This window comes from Tachysurus fulvidraco, chromosome 2 (assembly GCF_022655615.1).
Source record: "Tachysurus fulvidraco isolate hzauxx_2018 chromosome 2, HZAU_PFXX_2.0, whole genome shotgun sequence".
Lineage (NCBI taxonomy): Eukaryota > Metazoa > Chordata > Actinopteri > Siluriformes > Bagridae > Tachysurus > Tachysurus fulvidraco.
Genome location: NC_062519.1, coordinates 10,285,628 through 10,312,686, shown reverse-complemented (window position 1 = coordinate 10,312,686; position 27,059 = coordinate 10,285,628). Strand labels below are relative to the sequence as shown.

General features: G+C 38.4%; 1 protein-coding gene across 5 annotated transcripts; it reads left to right on the top strand.

The window, feature by feature from the left end:
• The first annotated feature begins 8,369 nt into the window (after positions 1–8,369).
• On the top strand, positions 8,370–25,623 carry prdm2b (PR domain containing 2, with ZNF domain b). Of its 5 annotated transcripts, none has more exons than XM_047807982.1 (8): positions 8,370–8,559; positions 10,760–10,876; positions 13,054–13,157; positions 15,486–15,638; positions 15,931–16,057; positions 19,729–19,842; positions 20,010–24,547; positions 24,740–25,623. In XM_047807982.1, exons 2-8 carry the CDS (start codon positions 10,762–10,764, stop codon positions 24,755–24,757), a joined length of 5,169 nt encoding a protein of 1,722 aa, XP_047663938.1. In that variant the 5' UTR covers positions 8,370–8,559; positions 10,760–10,761; the 3' UTR covers positions 24,758–25,623. The 5 variants fall into 5 exon arrangements, with proteins under 5 accessions (XP_047663938.1, XP_047663935.1, XP_026999735.2 ...); XM_047807979.1 differs by having other exon boundaries at positions 8,480–8,610; XM_027143934.2 differs by lacking the exon at positions 8,370–8,559 and having other exon boundaries at positions 10,757–10,876.
• Positions 25,624–27,059: the final 1,436 nt, after the last annotated feature.

Genomic DNA, 27,059 nt, shown 5'->3' with positions numbered 1-27,059 from the left:
TGTATACTTGCATTGAAAATTATAAATGTTAAACATTTACAGAATTTGTTTCCTCCATTTAAGAAATTTGTTTTTGTAGACTTAACCTGACTCTTAGCAAACCTATATAGACTCACTGAGCAATTTATTAGGAACACTATACTAATACTGGGTAGGGCCTCCCTTTGCTTTCAGAACAGCCGCAATACTTCATAGACTGGATTCAGATTCTGAGCTGGATTTGAGATTCTGGTCCATGCTGACATGATTGAATCACGCAATTTCTGTACATTTTTCAGGTTCACTTTTATGTTGCAAATCTCCTGTCTACCACATTCCACATGAAAAAGTGTGCAGTAAAGTGGATTCAAATCTACTGAAGAAAACTGAACTCAATTTCATGTTTATGAAACCAGTTTCAGACTGTGGTGGCAACAGCATGATAAGCTCAGGCCAGGTCAACTTCTTGATTCCAGCACCTTCGAGGTGATGCTCAGACAACCCCAAGCCAACTGTGAGATATAACCTCAAGGGAACTGGATTTGACCTGTGGATTTGACCAGGCTATCTACAGTAGTAATATGTACCAGATAAAACAGCACCTCAAGCTGACAAATGAGCTTTTTTGTAAGCTGTCCAGACCATCTCAACTGGCTCTGATTAATTTGGAGGCACAGCTGCTCTACTCATTGGCTCTCCCTGGCTGTTGAGCCCCTCACAGAAAGTAATCCAAGGGTCTTGTGGGGATCCTCATTTCCTGTTATTGCAACATTATTCTTTCAGCTATTTCCACAGATCATGACCATAGCTGATGATCGAGATATAGACTCAAGGGTCGAAAAATAGTTTTACCTTTGGGTACACTGACCAATCTGTTTAGCCTGTCTGACTCTCACTTACATTATTCCTGAATAAATTCACAAGATACTTGAACTCCAGTTCAACCCCAATGCATCAATGAAAAATTGTTAGAGCATTTTCCAACTTTAGTGTGGTATAGCAACCAATAATATTCAAGTGAAATCTAGCAGAATTGTATTATAGAAAATAAAGAGAAAAAATTAAAATAGTACCTGTTTGGAAAAGTGTGCACAACCTTTTATAATGAGGCATATGACTGCAGAGAATTTATCACCTTCAAGGTTAAAAAGTTATTATTAAACACTCCCTCAGTAAAGTGAGTCTGGTTAACCCCAAATATAGATTAAGAATATAGAATTTTCTTATCTTTTCATCTTACTACTAAAGCCATATTCCACAACAACCTCGTGAGGACACTAACTGGAACTATAAGGAGAATTTAATTAAAGAGTTAGAATGTGTTATATAATAGTGCGGTGGTTAATGTGGTTGCTGAATGCCAGCGATCTGGTTTTAATTTGGCACAAAAACTTATACACTCGTGGGCAAAATTGTTGGTACCCTTCGGTCAATGAAAGAAAAACTCACAATGGTCACAGAAAAAACTTTATTCTGACAAAAGTAATAATAAATAAAAATTCTATGAATGTAAACCAATGAAAGTCAGACATTGCTTTTCAACCATGCTTCAATGGAATTATTTAAAAAAAATAAACTCATGGAACAGGCCTGGACAAAAATGATGGTATCCCTAACTTAATATTTTGTTGCACAACCTTCTGAGGCAATCACTGCAATCAGACGATTCCTGTAACTGTCAGTGAGACTTCTGCACCTCTCAGCAGGTATTTTGGCCCATTCCTCATTAGCAAACTGCTCCAGTCGTTTCCGGTTTGAAGGGTGTCTTTTTTCCAGACGGCATGTTTCAGCTCCTTCCATAGATGCTCAATAGGATTGGGGTCAGGGCTCATAGAAGTAGCAGCATGATGACCCAAATAACAAAATACCAATTTTGTTATGTGTACAAGCAACTCTTGTGCATATATTTAGTGCTTCTTTACATATGCTTTGATAAATAAAAAACAAATAACAAACAAACAAACAATTTTCTTTTATTTTCCCAAAAATATTTTTATTGTTTTTTTATTTTAATTTTGATGCTATATTACATTAGATTTTCATGTGATGTAATTTGTGCTCTTGTCCTGAACAATGCAGTGTCTAAAGCTTTTATGTTTGTACAGTATATAACTGTGTATAGATGCATACACAAGCACTGTGTCTAAAATTAGCTCAAACTACAGTGCACTTAACTCCTAATTATGACAATTGGATCTTTGGTTAGGGCTTTGTGGTGATAATTCCAATACTTTAACCTTGTATTTTCAAACCAATTGAATTTTTCGAGGATAGTGTAGGATCCTGTTGTGACCAAGCTGATATCTTGAGTTATTTAAGTATTTCTAGATAATCATCTGATTTTGACAAGTGCAGAGTAACTCTGAATGGTCTTTCTGTTTAACCATGTAAGACCTTGTTGTGATTATTGACTCCAGTTTTTTATTTAAAGTTAGTGTAGATAATATCACTGGGATAGACTTATTTCATCTCATAAATATCGCTAGATCAAAAATAAAATGTCACTACATTATACTAGTTTGTTACTTAGGTGTGCAGACATGTGTCCTAAGGTGGATTGTTGTAATGCCTTAATGTCTGGATGTTCCAGTAGATGCATAATCAAGCTTCAGTTATTCCAGAATGTAGCAGCTAACAACCAGAAGACATGAAAATCCGTCCTATTTTATACACACTACATCAGCTACAAGTAAAATTTCACACTGATTATAAAATACTTTTACTTACATATAAAGCATTGAATGGTGAATCGTTTGCCACAGTACCTGACTGATTTTTTTTTTTTTTAAGTGATCCATCATGCCTTCTTCGGTCAAAATTCTCACAGAAAATCACTTTTCCGGCAAACCAGAAACCATGGCTGACAGGAGAAGTGCACATGCTTCTGAGGGAAAGGGAGACAGTCTTCAGAGCCGGTGATACTGCAGGCTTAGCAACAGCAAGAGCCAACTTGTCCTGTGGAATCAGGGGAGCAACAATATAGCAATAAAATATTTGGACATTTCAGCAACACCAGAGACACACAGAGTCTCTGGAAAGGTATCCAAACTCTAACAAACTATCCTAACAACTCTAACAAACCCTTACCACAGACCTGTGACAGTAAAATATCTCTACATAACAGCCTCAAAAATTCTTCAGCCTATTTGAAATTAGTGAAGGCGATGTCCGTTGTTGTAGTACAGTATGCTCTGGCCCCATCCCAATGCAGCATGGCGATGTAGCTTACAGCAGGTTAGATTCGGTGAACTGTGGATGTCTAGGTGGTGCTCCGAAAACGATGTGGGCTTCATAGATAAATTGGAGCACTTCTGGGGGCAAGGCTGGCCTGTTTGGACGGCACGGTGTCCATTCCTCTCGGGAAGGTGCTGCACTCATTTCTTGCAGCATAGCACAGAGTTTAAGAACAGGCCTAGTTAATCGGTGAAAATCCAGGGCCAGGGCCGGGAAGCAGACAGGCAGGCTAATCCAACCGTCTGCTAGCTGCATTGAGTTCTAACCCATGGTACACAATATAGAGACTGTGTCTGTTTTCTGAGCTAAACTAAAAACAATCAAATCAGAAAGATTTGTTTTAATAACCTTATAGCATAAAATTATATCATAGTGAATGCACAGCCAGCACCTTTGATCTGAAGTTAGGACTGTTAAATATAAGATCTCTTGCATCTAAAGCTCTTATTGCAAATGAAATGATTACTGATCAGAAGTTTAACAGAAACATGGATCAAACCAAACAAGTTTGTTGCACTAAACAAGCTTGTCCACCCGGTTAGTTATATACATCAGCCATGCCTAACAGGCAGTGGAGGAGGTGTCACCGTTATTCATTGATGATGTATATTACAATCACACCCCCAGTGTCACCCATATGAGGATGGATCCCCCTTGAGTCCGGTTCCTCTCAAGGTTTCTTCCTTTACCAATTTAAGGGAGTTTTTCCTTGCCACTGCTGCCTGAGTCACCTCAGACTTGCTCATAGGGGGATAAATACATACAGATTGTGAACTATTTATATCTAATAATAATCTAGAATTTTTTTATTCTGTCAATTCTTTTACTTTTATTATTCGTTATTTCCTTTATCATTAATTATGTTTACCTTCTGCTCTATGTTTATGTTCTGTAAAGCTGCTTTGAGACAATGTCTATTGTAAAAAGCACTATACAAATAAACTTGAATTGAATTGAATGTAGAATCTAGACATATGTTCAACTCATTCAAAGTTCTTCATACTAACATAACATATGTAGCCACAAAAAATAAGTCTACTGAGTCAGTTCCTCTAATTGGTATTTACAGAACTCCTGGAGAATATTCTGAATTCCTCTGTGAATTTGCAGATGTCCTAGTTGTTTCAGATGTCCTAGTAATTGTTAGAGACTTTAATATTTATTTTGATAAGTTAGAAGATTCTCTGACAACAACAGTTGTTTCCATCTTAGACTGGGTAGGGGTGAACCAAGTAATAGGACCCACTCATAATGGAGGTCACACTCTTGATCTTGTTCCAACCCTCAGATTAAATATAGAAAATATAATCACAGTGCTTCAATCAGAAGCTATCGCTGACCACAATCTCATTTTGTTTAAATTGTGCTTTGGACACAATATTTGCAATTTGCCACATCAACGAGTTATTGCCATCTGACCCCACAGAACTTGTCAGGTGACTGATTATTTAGAGTCAGTGTTTTGCTACACCCTAGATGTTGTAGCTCCACTTAAAGAGAAAAATCTAGCACCCTGGTACAATCACAACACACAAACTTTAAAACAATCAGCAAGGAAATTAGAACATAAATGGCATCAAACTAAACTAAATTACCAGTGTTTCATTTAGCATGGAAGGAAAGCCTACAGAGCTACAAATTGCTTCAACTTCAAGATCAATCTAATTGAAGATAACAAAAATAATCCTAAATTTTTTATTTAATACTGTAGCAAAATTAACTAGGAATAAAAACACTGTCAAAAAATGCACACCATCTACCTGTATTTGTAGCAGTAATGACTTCATGAATTATTTCAATTCATACAAAAAAAACTTATAACATCAGGCAGAAAATTCAGACCATTGATTTAATACCAAACAATTTGATAGATAATGCCATAGATAATATTTCTGTTTTTGATCAGTACTTAGACCATTTTACTCCCCTTCATCTTCTTCAAAATTATCAACCTGCATACTGGATCCCTTACCCACATGTTTCTTTAAACAGATACAGTATTACCAGTAGCTACTGATTAAATTCTAAAGATAATAAATTCTTCCCTTAGCACTGGCTATGTGCCGAAATCTTTTAAGCTAGCAGTTATCAAACCTTTGATTAAAAAACCTGAGCTCAACCCAAGCCAGCTGTCCAACTATAGACCAATATCAAACCTCCCCTTTATCTCCAAGATCCTAGAAAATATTGTAGCTCAGCGGTTATGCTCATACCTACATAGGAATAATATTTATGAAATGTATCAGTCAGAATTTAGGCCTTATCATAGCACAAAAACAGCACTGGTTAAAGTTGTAAATGACCTGTTACTGGCCTCTGATAAAGGTTGTGTTGCTCTTTGCTAGCGTTTCTTGATCCTAGTGCAGCCTTTGATACAATTGGCCATATTTGATAGGCTAGAACATATTGGTGTTAAAGGGACAGCCCTCTCCTGGCTCAGGTCCTATCAGTTCATAGATCTAAATGATGACTACACTTAACATACTATGATAATGTTCTGTGTTTTCTGCAAGGTTCTGTTTTAGGCCCATTGTTTTTCTCTCTATATGCTACCCCTTGGTGCAATTATTCATAAACATGGTATTATCTTCCACTGTTATGCTGATTACATGCAGCTATATGTTTTAGCTAAGTCAGATGTGAGTCACCAGCCTAATAACATTGAAGATTGTGTGAAGGACATTAGACAGTGGATGCTTACTCACTTCCTTTCTGATTACAGAGTAACTCTGTATGGTCTTTCTATTGCATCATGTGAAGCAGTAAAAGACCTTGGTGTGATTAATAATACTGGTCTCTTATTTGAAGATCACATAAATAATAACACCACATCCCTGGCTCTAGCCTTTAGTTATGCTGTCATAGCTAGTCTTGCCGGAGTCCATGTCTGCACTTTGCACATTATTTACATTGTCCAACACCAGATTACATAAGAAACAACACTGTATATGCCACTCCCGAGCTCCTAGTGTTCCAAGTTCCTAGTCTGATTGTCTATACTTGTGGAGCTGACGTTACATCAATCACCCATCACCAATCATACATTAATCCTGATGTTCTACCCCTGGTTGGAGTCTCGTTGCCCAATGGTCCCCCTGCCAGTGATTGATCTGCATGGTCAGCCAGTGACTCATGGTATTTTAAACTTGGGGGCACGGTGGCTTAGTGGTTAGCACATTTGCCTCACACCTCCAGGGTTGAGGGTTAGATTCCCGCCTCTGCCTTGTGTGTGCGGAGTTTGCATGTTCTCCCCGTGCCTCGGGGGTTTTCTCCGGGTACTCCGGTTTCCTCCCCCGGTCCAAAGACATGCATGGTAGATTGATTGGCATATCTGGAAAATTGTCCGTAGTGTGTAAATGCGTGAGTGAATGAGAGTGTGTGTGCCCTGCGATGGGTTGGCACTCCATCCAGGGTGTATCCTGCCTTGATGCCCGATGATGCCTGAGATAGGTACAGGCTCCCCGTGACCCGAGAAGTTCGGATAAGCGGTAGAAAATGAATGAATGAATGAATTTTAAACTTTAAATGTATACATTCATTTATTTATTTTTGTTATTTTTTCTTCCTATTATTATATATTTCTTTCTCTTTTTTCTCTTCTGTTTCTATACTTCTGTAACTTCTATACTTTTGAGACAATATGAATTGTTAAGAATGCTATACAAATAAATTGATGCTATATAAATAAATTGAAATCAATTTCTTTGGTCTTCCTCAACGTGGGGAAGACCAAAGAAATTGTCTTCAGAAGAGGACCCCCACAGCACCCCCCAATAACCACCAACAGTACAGCAGTAGAGAGGGTGAGCAGCACCAAGTTCCTAGGGGCGCATATCTCTGAGGACCTTTCCTGGATGACAAACAAGACACCGCTGGTCAAAAAAGCTCAGACACGCCTCTACTTCCTCCGCAATCTGAGGAAGACAAAAGTCCCACCTCCAATCATGTTTTTTTTCTCAATCATTATTGAGAGCATCCTCACCAACTGCACAACTGTGTAGTATGGGGGCTGCACTGCCTCCTGTCGAAAGACTCTGCAACGCATAAAAAATGCAGCCAGCAAGATCATCTTTGTCTCTCTCCCCTCCCATATGAACATCTTCCACACCCGCCTCACTAGCAGAGTCATCAGCATCGCTGCTATCAGGGTGATGTTAAATTATATTCAATTTGAACTGTACTACACAATGTAGACAAAGCACATTAACACTCAGATTTGAACAGGGCTTTTTAAATTAAACTTTATTACTTTAACATTTTTTAGCATTTATTGTATGCCTTGTTGCATAAGTTTGTTGATACTGCTGGAATTTGTGAATTTCCCACCGGGATGAATAATCAATCTATCTACCTCCCTCCCTCCCTCCCTCGGATTCATATGCATAGAGTATTTGAGTGAACTGGGGTATTTGAATGTTTAGAACCAATTTGTAGAGGTCTGCATTTTTTTTGAGGTTCTGGCAGTTGTTTTATTTTTGCCATGGTATCTAAAGCAAAAGGCAATGTCTCTAAAGGCTACTTTACTTCTACATGCACTATAATTAATTCCTAATTATGACAATTGGACAGTCTGTATCTTCTACAAATCTGTCAATTTGTTACTTCCAGGCTGTTTAAAGAGACATTCATCTAGTTATGGAATGTCTAATAAAAAATGTATTTAAAAAAAAATCAAACCTCATTTTAATGAAACCAATTTAATTGAATCGCAAGCAATAGCGCCCTCCAGTGGTGGATACTTGTCACAGCACTCAGAATCAAGTGCAAAATAGTAAAACGGTTTTTGTTTGCATGCACAAATGATATTCTTGTACAAAAAAAGGTGGAAAATAAGCTATTTATAACAAAAAGAACTGCTACATGGAATTCCTAAATTTCTTAGATTTCTGATCACTATTTTTCTTCTTCAAATTATACAATTCTTCTGCATTTATGAATTATATATATATATATATATATATATATATATATATATATATATATATATATATATATAGTCTAGTACAAGATCAGATTAATTACGATAATAATCCTTATAAATAATGTTAGTGATTTTATTTTTTGTTTGTTTGTTTACTTTCATCAATAAGCCCAATGTTTAAATTTAAGTGCAACCTTGAAACTGTGAAAAAAATTTTATGCGTTCTTGGGCTAAATGATATAATTATAAATTGAGATAGAAAACAATATATAAGCAATATCTTTATAGTAGTTTGTGTTGAACCACGCTGCACAATTGTTATGGCACGCGCAGATGATTTTTCCCCCAAACTGGAGATCCGACCAAACACCAGCCTCAAACCTCCTCCGTTCTCCATCCGCCATTTTCAACAGCTTGAAAAGCAGGTAGAGAAAAAAAAAACAATAAAATTTGTCCAGTGCCGCTGGTAACAACAGGTAAGTGCAGGGGAAAGAATCCGTTTACACGTTATTATTCTGGACCGAGCTTTTGAAACGCTTGAGCGTGTTGATGCGTTGCAAATCCGACACCTTGCTGTTCGCACGCGCGACATTGGCATCAACTCGCGCAGCGTTCAACGCTTCAAGCTGAACCAAACAATAAAACAGGTTTTCCAGCTTTTAAAGCGCCCCTTGCAACCTTTTCGGTAACTTTTCCTCTCGTAACAACAGTCGATGCTTTGAAATGAACTTTCGGTCTTTTTTTTCCACCATACGAGTAAATACGCCTTGCTAGAAAGTAGGGAAAAGTAAAGATACAAGCGTGCAACCTAACAAAACAGGAAACATGTATGTTCTTGAATTAAGTTGATCTGTTGAGAATGGACATCTTTGAACAACTACATGCAGCATGTGGTTTAGGCACCAATGCGCCTGGGATTTACGAGCAAAACTCATTTGTATTAATTGGAGGTTTAGTTTGAGTTAAGCTGAGCATTATAGTCATGTGTCAGAATCATCTTAATGACCCAATTTATTTGCAATGACAAATGCATTATATTTGCTGTGTGCAGCTTTGCAGTGAGACAACTCTTTTCTTTGTTCTGTGGCCACCATATTAACAAAGATTGCTCGAAGGTTTACATAAGCCCCTTTTCGTTTGGCTGTATCTCGTCCTCTTTTCTACATTTTCACCCCATGTGAATTAGTGATGCTACAGTAAACCAGTTGCGGTGTGAGGAAAGTTCTTGCCCTGGTGAAAGCTGAATTTTGGTGCTACCACTTCAGAGTGAGTGGTTTCAGTGTCAGCTGGTCAGAATGGCTAGGAGCTGTTTCTTCTGACAAGACTGATTTTTACTAGATCATTAATTTTACACACACACATACACACATATATGCACTATATTTTGTTTGATCGCATTTTGCTTTGAATGCGGCATGCAATCAAGATGGCATTGATTTTTTTAAGCTTATGCAATGTCACGCCATTTATTTCTGTTCAGAAAGAACATTTAATTTCTTGCCAATATCATGTATTGATGAAGGGAGAGCATGGCTGCTGTGTAAAGTCTTCTCCAGCACATCCCATAGAATCTCACTTGGTCTGAATTCTGTGGACAATACAGTATATGTGTGAAAATGATGCTTTATGCTCCGTGCATCCTGGCAGTGTTCTCTTGCAATATGCCCATGCTATCAGGAAAGTAAAAATACATTGATGGAAAAATGTGGTCATGAAGTGTATTCGCTTAGTCAGCTAACGTACATTTTTCAGCCCATAACGTGGCTGAACCTAGATTTTACCAATTCAAGCAACCCCCGTTCATAACTCTGGCCCCACAGTGTATGCATCACTTCATTTGTCTTTTTTCTTTCCCTTTTGCATCACTCTTTTAACGGGGTAAAATCTGGACTGATCAGACTTTTTTTTACTCCTCCAGAGTCCAATCTTTATGATTCCTAGAAAATTAAAGCAATTTTTCTAATTAACCTCACTGATAACTGGATTTCTTTAGGCTACACATCTATCTTGTCCTGATCTCTTTGCAATGCGCATGTGAAAATGCTCTTGCATTCACTATTAAACATCGAACAGCTGTTTTTTTTTATTTGATTCCAACAAACATTTAATTGAACTCAAAACATGATCATTCAGTAATTTTCTTGACCATATTCTTTCACTAAGATGATGGTTTAACACTATCCTTCCAGATTTTAATAGTTCATAGTCCATTGGACAATTCTTATCCCAATTGTATTAGTTTCAGCAATCTCTTTAGTTGTTTTCTTTAATTTAATAATACTTTATCCTTTTTGAAACTAGTTATTTAAGAAATGAGAAGCTAGTCAGTGCATCAGTTAGAGTTAAACAACTTGTTGCTATCTGAACATTAATCACTAAAGTAATTATCCAATGAAAAGCTCTTATCTACTGGCCTTAATCTGTTTGCAAAAATATATAAAAATATTTATTTGAATCAGATAACTAGAAGATCAGCAGGGAAATATTTGTGTAAAAGTATTAAGAATTTTTTACTGGTGTTGGGCTGTCAGTGGAGATTTAAGATTTTTGCAGTTAGGACATCTAAGGTCTTCTCAAATGCTGCTGTTACTTTATTGTTAAAGTATTATGTTTTCTGAAAAGTAGTAATGGCTGTATCTGGGAGAGAGTCTGAAACCCTGGTTGACATTCCAGCCCATGTGTGGAGAGGGCTTCCAGATGGCCTGAGGCTGGCACCATCAGCTGTTAATCCAGATCGTATAGGTAAGGTGCTGTACTGTACTGTATTTGCACGTACAACCCGAATTCCCTAAAAAGTTGAGACGTTTATTAAGTTTAAATAAAATATAAATTAAGACTTTCAAATCACATGAGCCAATATTTGATTCATGATAGAACATAGATAACAAAAAATGTTTAAACTGTGTACACTGTGTACATTTTACACTTTTATTCACTTGCCTGCTACAGGTTCTCAAAAAAGTTGACATGGTAGTAATAAATAGCTGAAAAAGCAAGAAATTTTAAGAAAATTCAGCTGGGAGAACATCTAGCAATTGATTAAGTTCACTGATATCAGGTCTTTAATATAATTAGCCCTAAAAGGGATGACTTTAGAGTCTCTTAGATGTAAAGATGGGTAGAAGCTCTCCAATTTTTGAAAAAGTGCATAAAAAGATTGTAAAAAGATTTAAAAACAATGTTCCTCAAATTGCAAAGGCTTTGCAAATCTCATCATCTGGAGTGCATAACACCATTAAAAGATTTAAAGAAACTGGAGAAATGTGCATAAGGGACAAGGCCAAAGACCTTTATTGGATGCCCGTGGTCTTTGGGCCCTCAGATGACACTGCATAACTCATCAGCATGATTGTGCATATGACATTACTAAATGGACCCAGGAATATTTCCAGAATCTACTGCAGATAAACACAATCCACCGTGCCATCTGTAGATGTCAACTAAATCTCTATCATGCAAAAAGGAAGCCTTATGTGAACGTGGTCCAGAAGCGCCATCGTTTCCTGTGGGCCAAGGTTTATTTAAAATAGACTGTTTCAAAATGTAAAAGTGTTCTGTGGTCAGACAAGTTCAAATTTAACATTCTTGTTGGAAATCATGGACGCTGTGTTCTCCGGGCTGAAGAGGAGGGAGACCTTTCTCTTTGTTATCAGCTTTCAGCTTGCATGTTTTTGAAGACACCATGAAATGAGCTCAATTAGTGGATAAAAGTGTAACATTTCTCTGTTTAAACATTTATCTATGTTCTATTGTGAATACAATATTTTCTCATGTGATTTGAAATTCTTTGTTTTCATTTTATTCAAATTTATAAAACGTCACAACGTTTTTGGAATTCAGGTTGTACGTATATGAATAAAGTTGACTGTTTTAGGAACTAGGAATTAGCCTAGGTAAGACAACACAATAATATGTTGTAGTTCTGTAACAATATTTGCAGCAATAATTCTTTCTAATTTTCTTCTGAAAAGCAATAATAATAATAATAATAATAATAATAATAATAATAATAGGCATCTATCAGTAGCATTTACCAGTATTAGGACTGAAACCAATATCTAAATAGACTCTAAAGATTTTAAACAGTATCATTAATAGAGACCATGTTGCCAGATGACCTGACTGCTCACAGGACTGAAGTGCTCTCTGTGATTTCAAAGTGTTACAATCGATTCTCTGCATGGTCTTCAAAGCACTATGCATGGAAATACATTGGTATGCACACAAGTTATGTGATCTTGCACTTACTGTTTAATAACCATTTTCTCTGATCCTCGGATCAGTATCAGATATTGATATTGAAGCATTTTTTCCAAGTATGAGCCTTTAAATGAGGAAATAAAAGTACAGGTATATGTAAAATAAATACACATTTGCAATATAATAAATAAAATCGTATTTACAATACAAATAGTGCTACCATAAAAGATTTTTAATTGAGTGCTAGAGGAGCACAGTACAGAAACTACAGTTGTAATTGCTATTGTAAGTGCAGATTTGGGTGGGGGCAAGTTAAGGGTTAGTTAAGTGTTCAATCTATCATTGTTAATACTAATAATACATTGAGAGTTTATAATCGTATTTACAGATGGGGAGCAGAATTAGTCTCTGTTGGACAGAAAGATTTAAGCCTGTGGTGCAGTCAGTGTTCCAGTTCATCCCAAAGGTGTTCAGTGGGATTGAAGCCAGGACTCTGTGCAGCCAATCAAGATCTGATTTGTCATGCTCAAACAGACTTGGGCTGGGTCCTTTGATTACAGTGAAGGGAACTCTTAATCCTGCAGCAGTGCTTTCAGCTTTGTAGCAACAGTGTAGGGAATACCCACATGTTGGTTATGATTAATGTGTGGATGTTATGCTGATGTGTAGGGTGTCATGAATTGAAAATGAATCTTTCCTTTTTGTGTTGTCCCCTACAGGTGTCTGGGCATCTTGTCTAATTCCTAAAGGCAAAAGGTTTGGTCCTTTTGTAGGAGAAAGAAAGAAGAGGTCTCAAGTTACTAGCAATGTTTATATGTGGGAGGTAAGTTATGTGGTTGGAGGAAAATGTCCAGATTGATTCAGGCTCCCATGAAGGATTCAAAAGCTCAATGATGGTGACAACCAACAATTCAAGAGCTTCAGTTAATGTGCATACCTGAAGGCCACGCACATTAACTGAAGCTCTTGAATTGTGCACAGTGCATATATAATCACTAAAACCAAGTTAAAACTTTCAGAGAAAACTCTATTCCTGTCCATTCTCATTTGAGTTTACTTATCCAAGACTGTCTTTTATAATAGGAAGATTGAAACCTTCAATTCTACACTACACACACAGGATTCCCCTTTTATTTCACTGGTTGATTTTTCTATTCTAACAACAGAAGAGATTCTGAAAGTCATCTTATCATGCTGTCCTACCACTGCCCTTTGGATCTAATCCCTTCTACTGTGCTCCAAATTATGTCACAAGACATCCTCCTCCTTCGTCACTGTTATGAGTATTAGTTCTTTAACATCTGGTCATGTACTAACTGCATTGAAGAGTGCAAGGGTTATTCCCATGTAAACAACTCTGGACCCTTCAGACATCAGCAGCTACCTACTGGTATCACATCTTTTCTTTTCTTTCTAAAATCCTCAAGTGCACTGTCTACAATCGACTGTCTCTCTGACATTGCAAATCCCACATTTATGCTGTTTTCTCCTTTTACTATATCAGAAGTCATCCATTTCTATCCACATTTACATTTCAAACTACAACTTACTCCTGGCATGTCTACCTCAGGTTTGACCTGTGCAACTGATCTAGAATGCAGCTGCATGACTTGTTTTATCCCTACTAGGCATCTCTCTGGCATCCTGTAGCTGCATGCATCAGTTTAAAAATAGTGATGGGGGGCACGGTGGCTTAGTGGGTAGCACGTTTGCCTCACACCTCCAGGGTTGCGGTTCGATTCCCACCTCCGCCTTGTGTGTGTGGAGTTTGCATGTTCTCCCCGTGCCTCGGGGGTTTCCTCCGGGTACTCCGGTTTCCTCCCCCGGTCCAAAGACATGCATGGTAGGTTGATTGGCATCTCTGGAAAATTGTCCGTAGTGTGTGAGTCAATGAGAGTGTGTGTGCCCTGTGATGGGTTGGCACTCCGTCCAGGGTGTATCCTGCCTTGATGCCCGATGACGCCTGAGATAGGCACAGGCTCCCCGTGACCCAAGAAGTCCGATAAGCGGTAGAAAATGAATGAATGAATGAATGAATGAATGAATGAATGAATGAATGAATGAATGAAAATACTGATGCTTGCCTAAATAGCCAAAAATGCTCCAGCACCCTCTTACTTCAAAGCACTTCACACCCTGCACTGAATTGTGCTTTCCTCAATCCTCCACTTCTGATTGGACTTACCATCTGTCAGGTTATAAGGAAGGCATTGATCATGGTTCATCTTTGTGCTCGTACCTAGGTGGTGGAATGAAATTTCCCTATAAGTCTGAACATCACTTTCAGTCATCGAATGATGTCAGAAGACCTACAGAAATACTTAGCACATTAATATTAATAATAAAAAAGTGTACTTTTTACTACTATTATTATTTTTTGCTTACTATAATTTTCTTACTATTATTTCCCTAGCTGAGTTTTTAAGATATAGTATTGTTGGTATTCTGTTGATAGAGACTTCAAAGCCCTTCTGTAAGTTGTTTTGGATAATGCCATCTGCCAAATCTGTAAATGTGGTCAAATTAACATGGCTATGTGAATCTGTGTCCCCTTTTTCAAATGCTGAAAAGATAAATAAAACAATATATGAACCTCTTTGTTAAAGGTTTCCTGATGTCTGTATAAACACTTATAGTCTTTTAATAATAATTTATAATAGCCCCAAAAGCTGGATTTTTTTTTTTTTTTTAAGCAAGATTATTATGAGGGACAGAGATTAGGTTGGAAAATGTCTTTAGAAAACTATGTTATTGAAGTTCATGTTGTACTTTAATACTCTTTGCAATTTAATAGATAAATATGTTTTGTTCACTGCTTGGCACAGTGCTGCAGTGGGTAGTGTTTCTAGCTCACAGGTTTAGGTTCCCAGATCTGATCCTGAGCTTACAGGATCTCCCTGTGATCCTGTGGGTTTCCTCTCACAGTCCAAAAGCATGCAGGTTGGTGGGCTGTCTATGCTAAATGGTACATAGGTGTGAATGAGTGTGTAAATTTATGTACAAGGTGCTTTGTAATGTATTATTTTCCTTCCCTGTGCCTAATATTCTCAATATAGGGATTCGCTCCTGATTCACTGCTAGCCTATCGAGCAGAAACAGGTAAATGATGATGACGACGACGGTAATTACACTGACAATTCTGTTCCTTTAGGTATATTTTCCAACCAGGGGATGGATGTGTGTGGATGCCACAGACCCGACGAAAGGAAACTGGTTGCGATATGTGAACTGGGCATGTTCACCCGAAGAGCAGAACCTGTTTCCTCTGGAAATCAACAGAGCTATATATTACAAAGTGTTAAGGGTAGGAAAACTTTCAATTATCTTGCTTTGTAATACAGTAATTAATACAATGTGTTTTTCTAATGACATTATTTGCATATGTATGGGTCATTGACACGTGATTAGGTCTCCTATAAACGTAATAAATATCACAACAGGGGGTAAAAACAAAAGTGATTGCTGTTTCATTTTGCAGCTAAAGCCAAGCTCTTAAAGTAGTCTTGACAGTGCGTCAAGGCCCGTGTGGTATTTCTCTGTACAAACTAACAAGCTCGTCTATCATTGGTTATTTTCAATGACGCTGCTCACTACAGCCAATCGCACAGGACGAAGAACTGCTTGTGTGGTACAATGGAGAAGACAACCCAGAGATAGCAGCTGCATTAGAGGAAGAAAGGAACAGCAACTTTTACAAGAAAAACTCACCCAGAGCAAAAAGAGGTACAATAAATATAGTCACGCGTTATTATGAATATTAGGTTCTCGACTACTGCAAACAGCTAAAGGAGAAACGGGGACAAACACCGACTCTGTATTTGTCAAGTTCGCAAATGTCAGCTAACTCGATAGCATCGTGAGCTAATCGTATGTTTGACCGCATCCTATAACGTTCACAATAAAAACACGGATAAACAACAAGTGTATTCGAGGTACATCATGATATCCACATAGAGTCAGGAATCTAATCTGATCTACACAGCTAGTCGGGTGGGTAGTTTAAGTAAGTAAACTAGTCAGTTGTGCTAAACAAGGCTTCCGACTTGTACATGTCAGAGCACCGAGTGACCTTCCTTCAGCTGTCGATAAGATGCGAAGAGAAATAAAATCAGGCAGCGACCGAACATACAGCGATTAACGATAATGTAATAACTTTAGTTTATTTACTTAATGCTGTAGGATTGTCACCACATTCGCTGTTTGGTCGTATTAGCTAACTAGCTTGAGCTTTATGGTCACTAATCATATTTTAATCAACAGGTCGAATTCTTGCTGATGTCTCTTAAAAAACAAAAAACAAATAAAATTATCGTGGTTATAAATGACATAAACAGAGGTAGATTTATTTTATGTTCCTAAGTTGGCTAGGCTTCAAACTCATAAAACAAACTACTTGTGTATTTACAGGACATACTGGTAGAATAACTAACTAAACATATGTGTTAAGTGTATAAAGTTGTTAAAAATATGAAACCGAACCATAAATACAGGCAAAGACTGGAGTGAATGCAGTGAAGTTTTAGCTGTGTGTAGTTTGCGGGCTAGTTGCTAATGTCATCTAAGAAATGTCTAAAACAAACAAACAAAAATGTTTTAAATGCCATATTCAAAAGCTTTATTTTGCTAGAAACAGCTGGGGTTTTTAAATGTAGAAGACTGGATTTGGATATTTGAATCGCTCTGTAAATGTGAGGGAAATAAAATCAGAAAATGCTGTTAGGCCTTAGGATTGAGTGTAAAAAGCAGGCTTTTTATCCAAAGTATAGTTGCACGCATTTTAAGGATGTCTCTAAAGAAATTTATTTTTAAATGCCCTGGGTTTTTCGTTATATCTCAGTCCTGACAGGATGATATGATTGCTTTATGTTGTTTTTCATGCAAGTCGTCTTTAAGGAAAATTAAAGACTGCATTTGTAGACTTTCATAAATGTATTTTGTCCCAAGTGCTGGTAAATCAGTTGTTTTTGGTAACATTTCATGTGTTCCATCTTAAGAATGTAGTATATAAAAACATATTGATCTTTTTAATCTCTCTTTAGAAGTCTTGGATTTGTTGGGATTAGGACACCACTGTTGTCCTAAAACTGTTTTAAAACAGGTATTTTTGAAAGCAGTGTGGACTTATTCTTACATTTAGTTGTTTTTGTTGCAGCTGCTAGTCATAACATAATATGCATTGAGATGGAGATATTTTTGGTAAATCCTGGACTTGTAAGAATGTGGAGTAGGCGTTATATATATATATATATATATACACACACACACACACATATATACACACATACACACACACACACACACACAGGGATCAAAATTAGAGAACAATTTACAAACAATTGAACAATTCTGAAATAATGTCATCTTCACTGCTCAACAGTTGAAGGAGTTTTTGTCCTGTCTATACCATGCTACCAGAACTTTTCCACAAAATAACTAATTCATTTCAACAAAAAACATTATTTTGCAGAAAACACTGATCAAAATTAAAGAACAACAATGACTGTAGCATGGAAAAAGATTTTCTGAAGGTTACAACAGTCAGCAATTAGTAGGAATTGTACAGGCCGCTGCTCTGGATGACTTCCGCATCTCTGCGGCCACAGGACAGCACTAGTCTTTCACACTGCTCTGGTGTGATTTTGGTCCACTCTTCTTCCAGTTTCCTCCACAGTTCGGTGACTGTAGTGGGTTTCTTGGCCATAACTTTGTCGCCAAGGATTTTCCAGAGGTTCTCTATTGTGTTGAGATCAGGACTCTGGGCAGGCCATGTCATTATTTCAATGTTTTCAGTTTCAAGGAACTGCTTTACCCGTTTTGCTGTGTGACATGGAGTGTTGTCCTGCATGAACACAGGGATGGAACCATATGTTGTTGAAGAAGGTTCTGATAAACATTTGCATTCACTCTGCCATGTAGCTGTATAAGAGGCCCAACTCCTGCTGCAGAAAACATGCCAAACCATGACACTTCCTCCTCCATTTTTCACTGACTTCTTTAAACACTTTGGGTTCAGTTTGTCGCCGAACATAATGTTTCCCATCAAACCCAAATAAATGAAACTTGCTTTCATCACTGAAGTGAACTTTGGACCAGTTCTCCTCTGTCCACCCAACAAGCTCCTCAGCAAAGCTTAGTCTAGCCTTTTGATTCTTTCTGCTAATGAGAGGTCTGGTCACTGCAGAGTGGGCTTTCAGTCCAAATGCTCTTAAACGTCAAGACACTGTATGACTAGACAGATCCTTACCCTGTTCAGCGCTGAACTGGTGAGCAATTACAGCTGCAGTGTGGAAACGGTTGCCCTTTGAGATCCTTCGCATTATACTGTCCTCACTTGTATTTGTCTTCTGTGGACGACCAGCCTTCTTGGGGGACTTGAATGAGTTTGTGATGTTGTAAAGACTCGAAATCACAGATTTGGAACGACCAACTTGTCTTGCTATGGCTGATAGTGTCATCCCTTGACATGGCCGTCATCTGGACAACCTGCTGCCGGAGGCTTTCAGTCACTTTAGAACGGCCCACCATCTTGCAGAGTCAGTGAACCTGGAAGTTAGGCTGCCAGTTAAATAGGGGTTGACAGATAATCAAGGAAATTAGCACCAGGTGCCAGATTAACACCAATAACTGGGAGGTATCTGAAAGTGTTCTCTAATTTTGATCAGTGTGTTTTCTGCAAAATAATGTTTTTTGTTGAAATGCCTTGGGTATTTTGTGGAAAAGGTGTTCTGGTAGCATGGTATAGACAGGACAAAAACTTCAACTGTTGAGCATTGAAGATGACATTATTTCAGAATTGTTCAATTGTTTATAAATTGTTCTCTAATTTTGATCTCCTGTGTGTGTGTGTGTGTGTGTGTGTGTGTGTGTATATATATATATAGTTTTTCAAATCACGATTAATCACACTCTTTTTGTCACAAAAAAAATTGCTACATCCAGGAAAGCGAATAATCAGAATCAACAATCTCATTTCATTTTCCTGTTTGCCAAACTAAAACAGAACACGCACAAGCTTATTTTTCTAGTCGGCATTTTACCAGCTGCTAAGGCATACAGCTTATGTTTGTCTACTCAGACGCCTTATACCACAATATGCACACAACTTTACGTTTATACAGAGTCCCATCCAATTTTCATTTAAAAGAGAAATTTCTGCCTAGCGGAGTTACTAGTGTTTGCACCAATGTAGATGATAAGAGTGATAAACTGTCAACCACCAATATCATCTGTGTCACACAAATTATGTTAATGACACACCTGTGTTTCAGTAATTCATTTGCTGTATTTGCGTTAAATTGTGTTGACACTGTAATGTTGACAGCCCATATATATGTATAATATATTTTTTTTTAAATTATAGTTTATTGAAAGATTAAGTGCTTTTGTCTCTACAGCAAGAAAGAAGAAGCTATTGGAAAAAGCCAGACAGGCTGGTTTGGGAATATTATCTGGACATAAGCCATTGAGCACAAGACCTATAGTCACAGAGATGCGTGATTCAGATAAAGGTTGGTTATTTTTGCCTAAATTTAGTTAACAGTTCAGTGTTGTTGTAATTGCAGTTAACAAGCAATTCTATTTCAATACTGTTAATAGTTTGTATTATTTAAGTCTAAGTGGACTTGGCATGGCAACGCTTGTTTACTAAAATGATGCCTGTAATTACTTTTGTCAGAAATAAATAAAGAGGAAGAGAGACCCTCTGTGGCTTCAGATCCTGCTCAGGAGACTGCACCTTCATGTATAAATCCCACAGAGACCAGGGACATTTCTCTGTCTCCTGTTCATACAGCAGTGTTGGAGAAGAAGGAAAAGGAGAAGTCAGATCAAAAAGAACTGCAACCAAGTGGGAGCTTTGAGAACTCTGCTGAATCACAGTCTGGAAACAGGTGTGAGAACCTTGACTCAGAATCGATTTTTGGCCACTCTGTCAAGGAGAGTTCTGAGAGTCCATTGCCTGAAGTCACACCAGTGTCATCTTTAGTTACTCCAGAGCTGGATGCAGAGGGGGAGCCTGACTTTGTGTATGATGCACAAGGTGGCAACTACCATTGTCAGTACTGTGAACATAAGTTCTCCACCAAACATAGCCTGGAGCATCATATTAACATTCACACCACCAGAAACCACCAGACCCTAACTTTTAAATGCAGATACTGTTCCAAGCCATTTGGTTCTCAGGTAGGCAAGCGCCGTCATGAAAGACGACACGAAAATGGGAGTAAAGGCCTAAAAAGGCCTGGATCGCTTGCTGGAGCAGTATTTCTCCAAAATCCTTCAGGGTGTAATGACACTCCTATTTTTGGTAGTGTGACATCTTCAAGCCCCACCATCAAAAGTACTCAAAACAGTCCGTCTCACCTAAGCTCAGATACTTTGACTAAAGATGCCAGTGTTGAGCCGGACCAGTCTTTTATTTTGGAAGAGAATGGGGAATCAAAAGAACTGCACCCTTGTAAATATTGCAACAAGGCTTTTGGCACTCACACCAACATGCGCAGGCACCAGCGCAGAATTCATGAACGTCATCTCCTGCCTAAAGGAATTCGGAGGAAAGGAATACTCTTACAGGATATTCCAGCCCATCAGTTACAACAAGGTCAGAGCTTAGAACTCCAGGAGGCATCTCCACGTAATAGCCCACCACTTGTCTATGTGCCTAGTGTGGACACCGATGATGAGGGAGAGCGAGAGGACAGCATGGTTGATGTTTCTAAAAACATCTCAGAGAATCTTAGTCTTTACATAGATGGAAAGATCCTATCCACAAGCACAGTCAGCGGCTGTGACGTCATAGAGGTCGATTCACGTAGTCCAGCATTATTTGGTCTTGATGCTGTCATCTTAAATCATACCCAAATAAGTCAGGCTCTTCAACTTGAAACACAGTCTTGCCATGTAAACGAGCTTTCAGTTATTGATCAATCTGTTCCTAAAAGAAGAACATCTACACCACCACTCCTTCCCACTGTGAAAACAGAACCTAGTACTATGTTATCTACTGTGTCTTCGTCTTCTGCTTCCTCACAGTCACCTTCTTTGGGAGGTAATATATTCCCACAGCCTACAGAGACATTGGCCTTCCAAAAGGAGAAAACAGTTTATCTTTCTCCAAAATTAAAACAGCTTCTTCAGACACAGGACAGTCAGAAACCGACCCTTGCTATTGTTACAGATAGCCATAAGTTGACTACTCCACTGTCTGTAACCTCTTTGCCTGCTGCTCAAGGAAAATTTAAAAGAAGAACTGCTTCTCCTACAAATGTACAGAACAGCTCGTCAACAAGTGCGGATAGCTCAATTGTTGAAACAGGAGATTCTTTTGCTCTTATCGTGCCAAAGGTTGAAAGCCATTGCACAAGCTTTTCTTGGAGTGTATCCAGCAAAGAGCAGAGAGACTGCATGAGTCCTTCCGGAAAGGATTGGCCAGTTTCAGTAAGTGGAGGCAATTCTTGCAATCAGCAGCCCCTTGACCTTTCTGGTGCTGTTGGTAAACGAGGTGGCAGCATAAACAAAGGACCTAGTGAATCTGTGCTGGATTTAAGTGTACACCATAAGAATGTGGCTGACCACAAAACAAAATCAAGCATATTGTTACAGTCACATGTCAAGCGAAAAAAGCCCAATACCAGCATGTTGGAGAAAGTATTAATGAATGAATATTCTGGTTTAAGCTCAGCTGGAGAGGAGGGCTCTCCTTGTCTTGGAAGCCCAGACATTCACTTGTCCTCAGGCAGCACCACAGTCGTGTCTCCATCCAGTGGCTGTTCAAACTCAGAACCCTTGCCATGTGAATCTGTCTCTCCACCCTCCCTGACCCCTGTGACTATGAACCCTTCTTCTCCATCATCCTCTAGCCAGGCATCCTCTACACCCCCACCCCCAGTTCTGCCCACAGTCCCTTCACCTCCACCTCTTTCTCAGTTTTCAGATTCTGTTTTTCCCAAATTGTCTCCTAAACCTGTTTATCATATGGAAGATGAAATGCCAAGATTCCACGATGTAAAAGAAGAATACCTTGATAGGAAAAATCAGGATGATAAGGACTTTGATGATAAAGACAAACAAACTTCTAAGCAGTTCCCTCCTGATGATGTGCTCCCCCAAAGTCTTGAGGTCACAAAAAGTCATTGTGATGCAGATTCCTTTTGCAAATCTGAAACACTATTTGAGGGCTCAACCTCAGATCCTGACTTACATTTGCTAAAAAATATAGATAACACAATTTCTTTGCATGAAAAGAGTATTGACTCCAATGGCATTCAAAAGAGTTCTTTTCATAGACCTTCCCCTCAAGGCCACAATAATGCAACTGATGTGTGTCAAAAACTACAATCCTCTTCTCCTGTGCACTTAGCTCTAGATATGGACTCATCTTCTCACAATGTAGCAGCAGATTCTAATATAGAGCCATTAGCTGATGATGCATTAATTAATGATAAACTATTGATTGAAGATTCAGTTGAAAACACAACCACTGATGGTGTTTCCTCAACTTGTGTGCCTGAAAATATACCAGATGGAGCAGACACCTTAGAACAGGATATGTTTACAAAAAGTTTTGTATGTAATGTCTGTGAGAAACCTTTTCACTCTATAAAACAACTTAGCAACCATATCATAGATCACGCTTTAGAATGGCCTTTCAAGTGTGAATTTTGTGTGCAGTTATTTCAAAATTCTGCAGCTCTTTTGAAGCATCGCTCCTCTCTCCATGGAGTTGGGAGGATTTACTGCTGCCCAATTTGTGCCAAAGAGTTTGCTTTCCTCTGCAACCTCCAGCAACACCAGACTGACCTACATCCTGGCCAGGCTCATGCTCACACCATGGTCGAAAATGGCAAGCTCAGGCCTCAGAATTACACTGATCCTTCTCAGCTGAATACTGAGAGAAATTCTTTACATTCAACTGCTGATACAACCATAGATGTAGCCCCTCAAGACCCATGTGAATTACTTAACTGTAGTGGTGTTAAAGAGGAGGGTGATGGAGTTGAACACGAAGACCCCACAGAAGAGCTGTACACTACAATAAAGATTATGGCTTCTGAAGCCGGAAAGCCCAAATGCCCAGATGTACGCCTTGGCATCAATCAACACTACCCCAGCTTTAAGCCTCCCCCATTTCCCTACCACAGTCGAACACCTGCTGATTCTGTAGCCTCTGCAACTAATTTCACCACCCACAACATACCACAGACATTCAGTACAGCAATCAGGTGTACCAAATGTGGCAATAGCTTTGACAACATGCCTGAGCTCCACAAACATATTTTGGTTTGTGCTAATGCAAGTGACAAGAGACGGTACACACCAAAAAAGAACCCTATTCCTCTTAGGCAGATAGTGAGTCAGCCTCAGAACGGTGTATTCTCACCCATTACAGCAGCTAATGGGGGCCAGAATGCCTTCCGTAGGATGGGCCAACCCAAAAGACTTAACTTCAACCAGGAGGTACCCACCACGGTGAAGATGTCTGTCCTTAATAAGAAGAAAAATCAGCTTGTCCAGAAAGCTATATCTCAGAAGAATAAGGCTGCTAATTCTATAAAGAAAGCCTCCAATCAGGAGGTAGCCCAAGATGTGCAAGCATGTCCATACTGCAGTCGAGAATTTACATATGCTGCCAGCCTTGCAAAACACGTTGCTTGCAGTTGTCCTCAAAAACCCGTTGCTAAGAAAAAGAAAGGAGCCCTAATGCCTCAAAATAAAAACATGAAACTCCGAAGTCGAGCATCAGACTCTGAGATTAAACAAGAAGGTAACTTGTGCCTGGCCATAAAGTCATTGGGGAAAACAAGGACCCGGAGCTCAGAGTTGCTAGAAGGTGAAGTTACATCAGGTAGTAATGGTAAAGCAGGTGATCTGCAGATACGTGTCAAGAGACCAGCCTTGAACAAACATCACTTGGCCCCCAAAAGCAAAAAAGGCAGAAAAAGCAAGCCTGAACCTTCAGTTATGACCTCATCATTGACCCTTGCATCACAGCCATCTGCAAAAATGCAGCGTGGTGGGAAAGATATGGCTCTCAAAAAAGAAGCTGAGACAAAACCACAAGTACAGCCTAAAAAAGAAAAGCGTTTCTCAAAGAGAATGCGGGAAAGAGTAGGCGGTCCCATGACACGCAGTCTACAGATGGCGAGTGCTACATCACCTGGAGAAGTGAAGACTGAAGATCCACTAATTAGTGAACCTGTACATGGAGAATATAAGGTGCCCAGAAAAGTAACTTTCTATATTTATTAGTATTAAATCAAGGCTAGCAAACTTGTTGAACAGTGTTCACAAAGCGGTTTCACTTTTCATCCTAGTGGTTAATAAATAAACAATTACAGTGCCATAGATGTTGAACAATTAAAAAAATACCAAATTCATTTTTACACTTTCTTTTAAATTATATTATAGGAATCCTGTATAAGTTAGCTGAGTGGATTTTCCCAATACACCTGAGGAAAGACTGCTGTTGAGAGATGTGCTGATACTGCCTCTGAGATCAGGAGCCTTACCCACCCTTGGATGCTTCTATTTGCTGAAAGAAGCATGCTGTAAATGCACTTTGGAAAATGAACCTTTGCGGATATCATGCAAAACCATAAGGACTTTAATTCTGATGTGTGTAATTTTATACATCCACAGACACACACACACACACACATATGTGTGTGTCTCTCAAAGTAATATTGCTTAATGGTCCTAAGGTTCCATTAATAATGATGGCTGATTATATTGCAGACAGGCAATCCTTTCTCATTTAATACATCCATTTTTGTTATTCATATGATTTTGTTCTTGTGTTCCGTGAAATTTTAGAATTCTTCTATAATGGCATGTTTTGTGTAAACAATATGGCTCGAGTGACACATAAGTCACTGCTCTATTTTGTCCTGCTTTACTTTTCACTGCAAATGGAAAACAAAATATATGTGAATATTTAATGTAATGCTTCATACGGAATGAAACATTTGTAAAATGAAGCTCTCACATTTTAGAGAGGTATTTTGTCCTTTTTCTTCTCTCTTGTGAACAAAGAAATGAAACATGCTGTTTGATACAGTCAGAATGAGTGATAATGGTATATTGTATGTATGTTTATGATATTACCTACCTGAACCAGGCATTGTGGTTTTATCTGTACCTTTTATAACCTGTAGCATTTACAGCAGGACTGCTGGACATTAAAATTACACTAAAATACAACTGAGCAGAACACTGTTGTAACTGTTTAAATGAGAGTAATTTCCTTACATTTTTCTCACACAGGAGTACATTAAACTAGTGCCAAGATGGAATTGTCTGCTTGACTCATATTATTTGCTTTCCTTTTCTTGTGCATTTGTTTTTAACCTTTTTTTTTTTGATAGACTTTAATAAACTACTTTTTGTAAGCTTGTATTGCATTACTTCATCCCATAGATTCTGTAGATCCAAATTGTCTGTCAGAGCCTCTCCCATATAGCAGGTTTTGTGGTTTTCCCTGTATGCATGGTTAATTAGTACCTACCAAACGTGGTTGGTTGACAGCACAAACAAAATAAAACTGCAGTTCAGATAAGCACTAATCCTCACCTACTTCATGTCTCATTAACAGATTAGTTCACCTCAGTTAAGCACTTACTGAGAAACCTGAAAGAGCTCTACCTATAGAGGCTCTATCTTCGGCACAAGAAATTAGGTAGACCTTTGGAGATACCAGCAACACTAGTTAGGCATATACTAAATATATTAAAATAAATATTTCAGTATTTGGCTGTATATCCCTTGGATGCAATAACCACACCAAGCTTTAATAGATCCCATTCATAATTCTTGTACTGCTCTTATATTAATTGATATATTAACATTCAGGATTAAATATTGAAAATATAGTCACAATTTGAAGCTATTTCAGACTTCATCTCATTTCATTTAAATGGTATCTTAGTCATAATATATGCACCTTGCTATGCTAACACTTCAAACATAAATTCACATAAGCTACAGACTTTTATCAAAAATCTCTCTCAACTATTACTGGTTTACTGACTGACCCCACATAATTTAATCTTAGAGTCAATGTTGTGCTACACTCTACATGTATAAAAGATTAATTAAAGAGAAAAAGTCTATCACTAACATAACGTAAAACAGAATACAAGTTATAAGTTGGAGATTCAACTGCATCATACCAGCAACTCACTGACGTCACCAAATTGTTTTTTTTTTTTCTTTTTGATGCATTTTCTGCAGCCTCTGTTTGTTTTTGGGGGGTTCTCCCTCTTCAGGAGGTCAAATGCCTACTCAAATGCATCCTGGGTTAAGGTCTGGCGATTGACTTGGCCAGACTAAATTTTTTCACTTTTCCCCCTGATAATTTACTATGTTGTGTCACCAGTGTGTGTTGGATCATTGTTTTGCTGCAGGTCAAAGTTCCTCCTGATTAACTTGGATGCATTTCTCTGCTTGTAAACTTCTGGATTCATTCCACATTTACATTCATTCATTCATTCATTCATTCATTCATTCATTCATTCATTTTCTACTGCTTATCCGAACTTCAGGGGTCACGGGGAGCCTGTGCCTATCTCAGGCATCATCGGGCATCAAGGCAGGATACACCCTGGACAGAGTGCCAACCCCAGGGCACACGCACACTCTCATTCACTCACACAATCACACACTATGGACAATTTCCCAGAGATGCCAATCAACCTACCATGCATGTCTTTGGGGGAGGAAACCGGAGTAC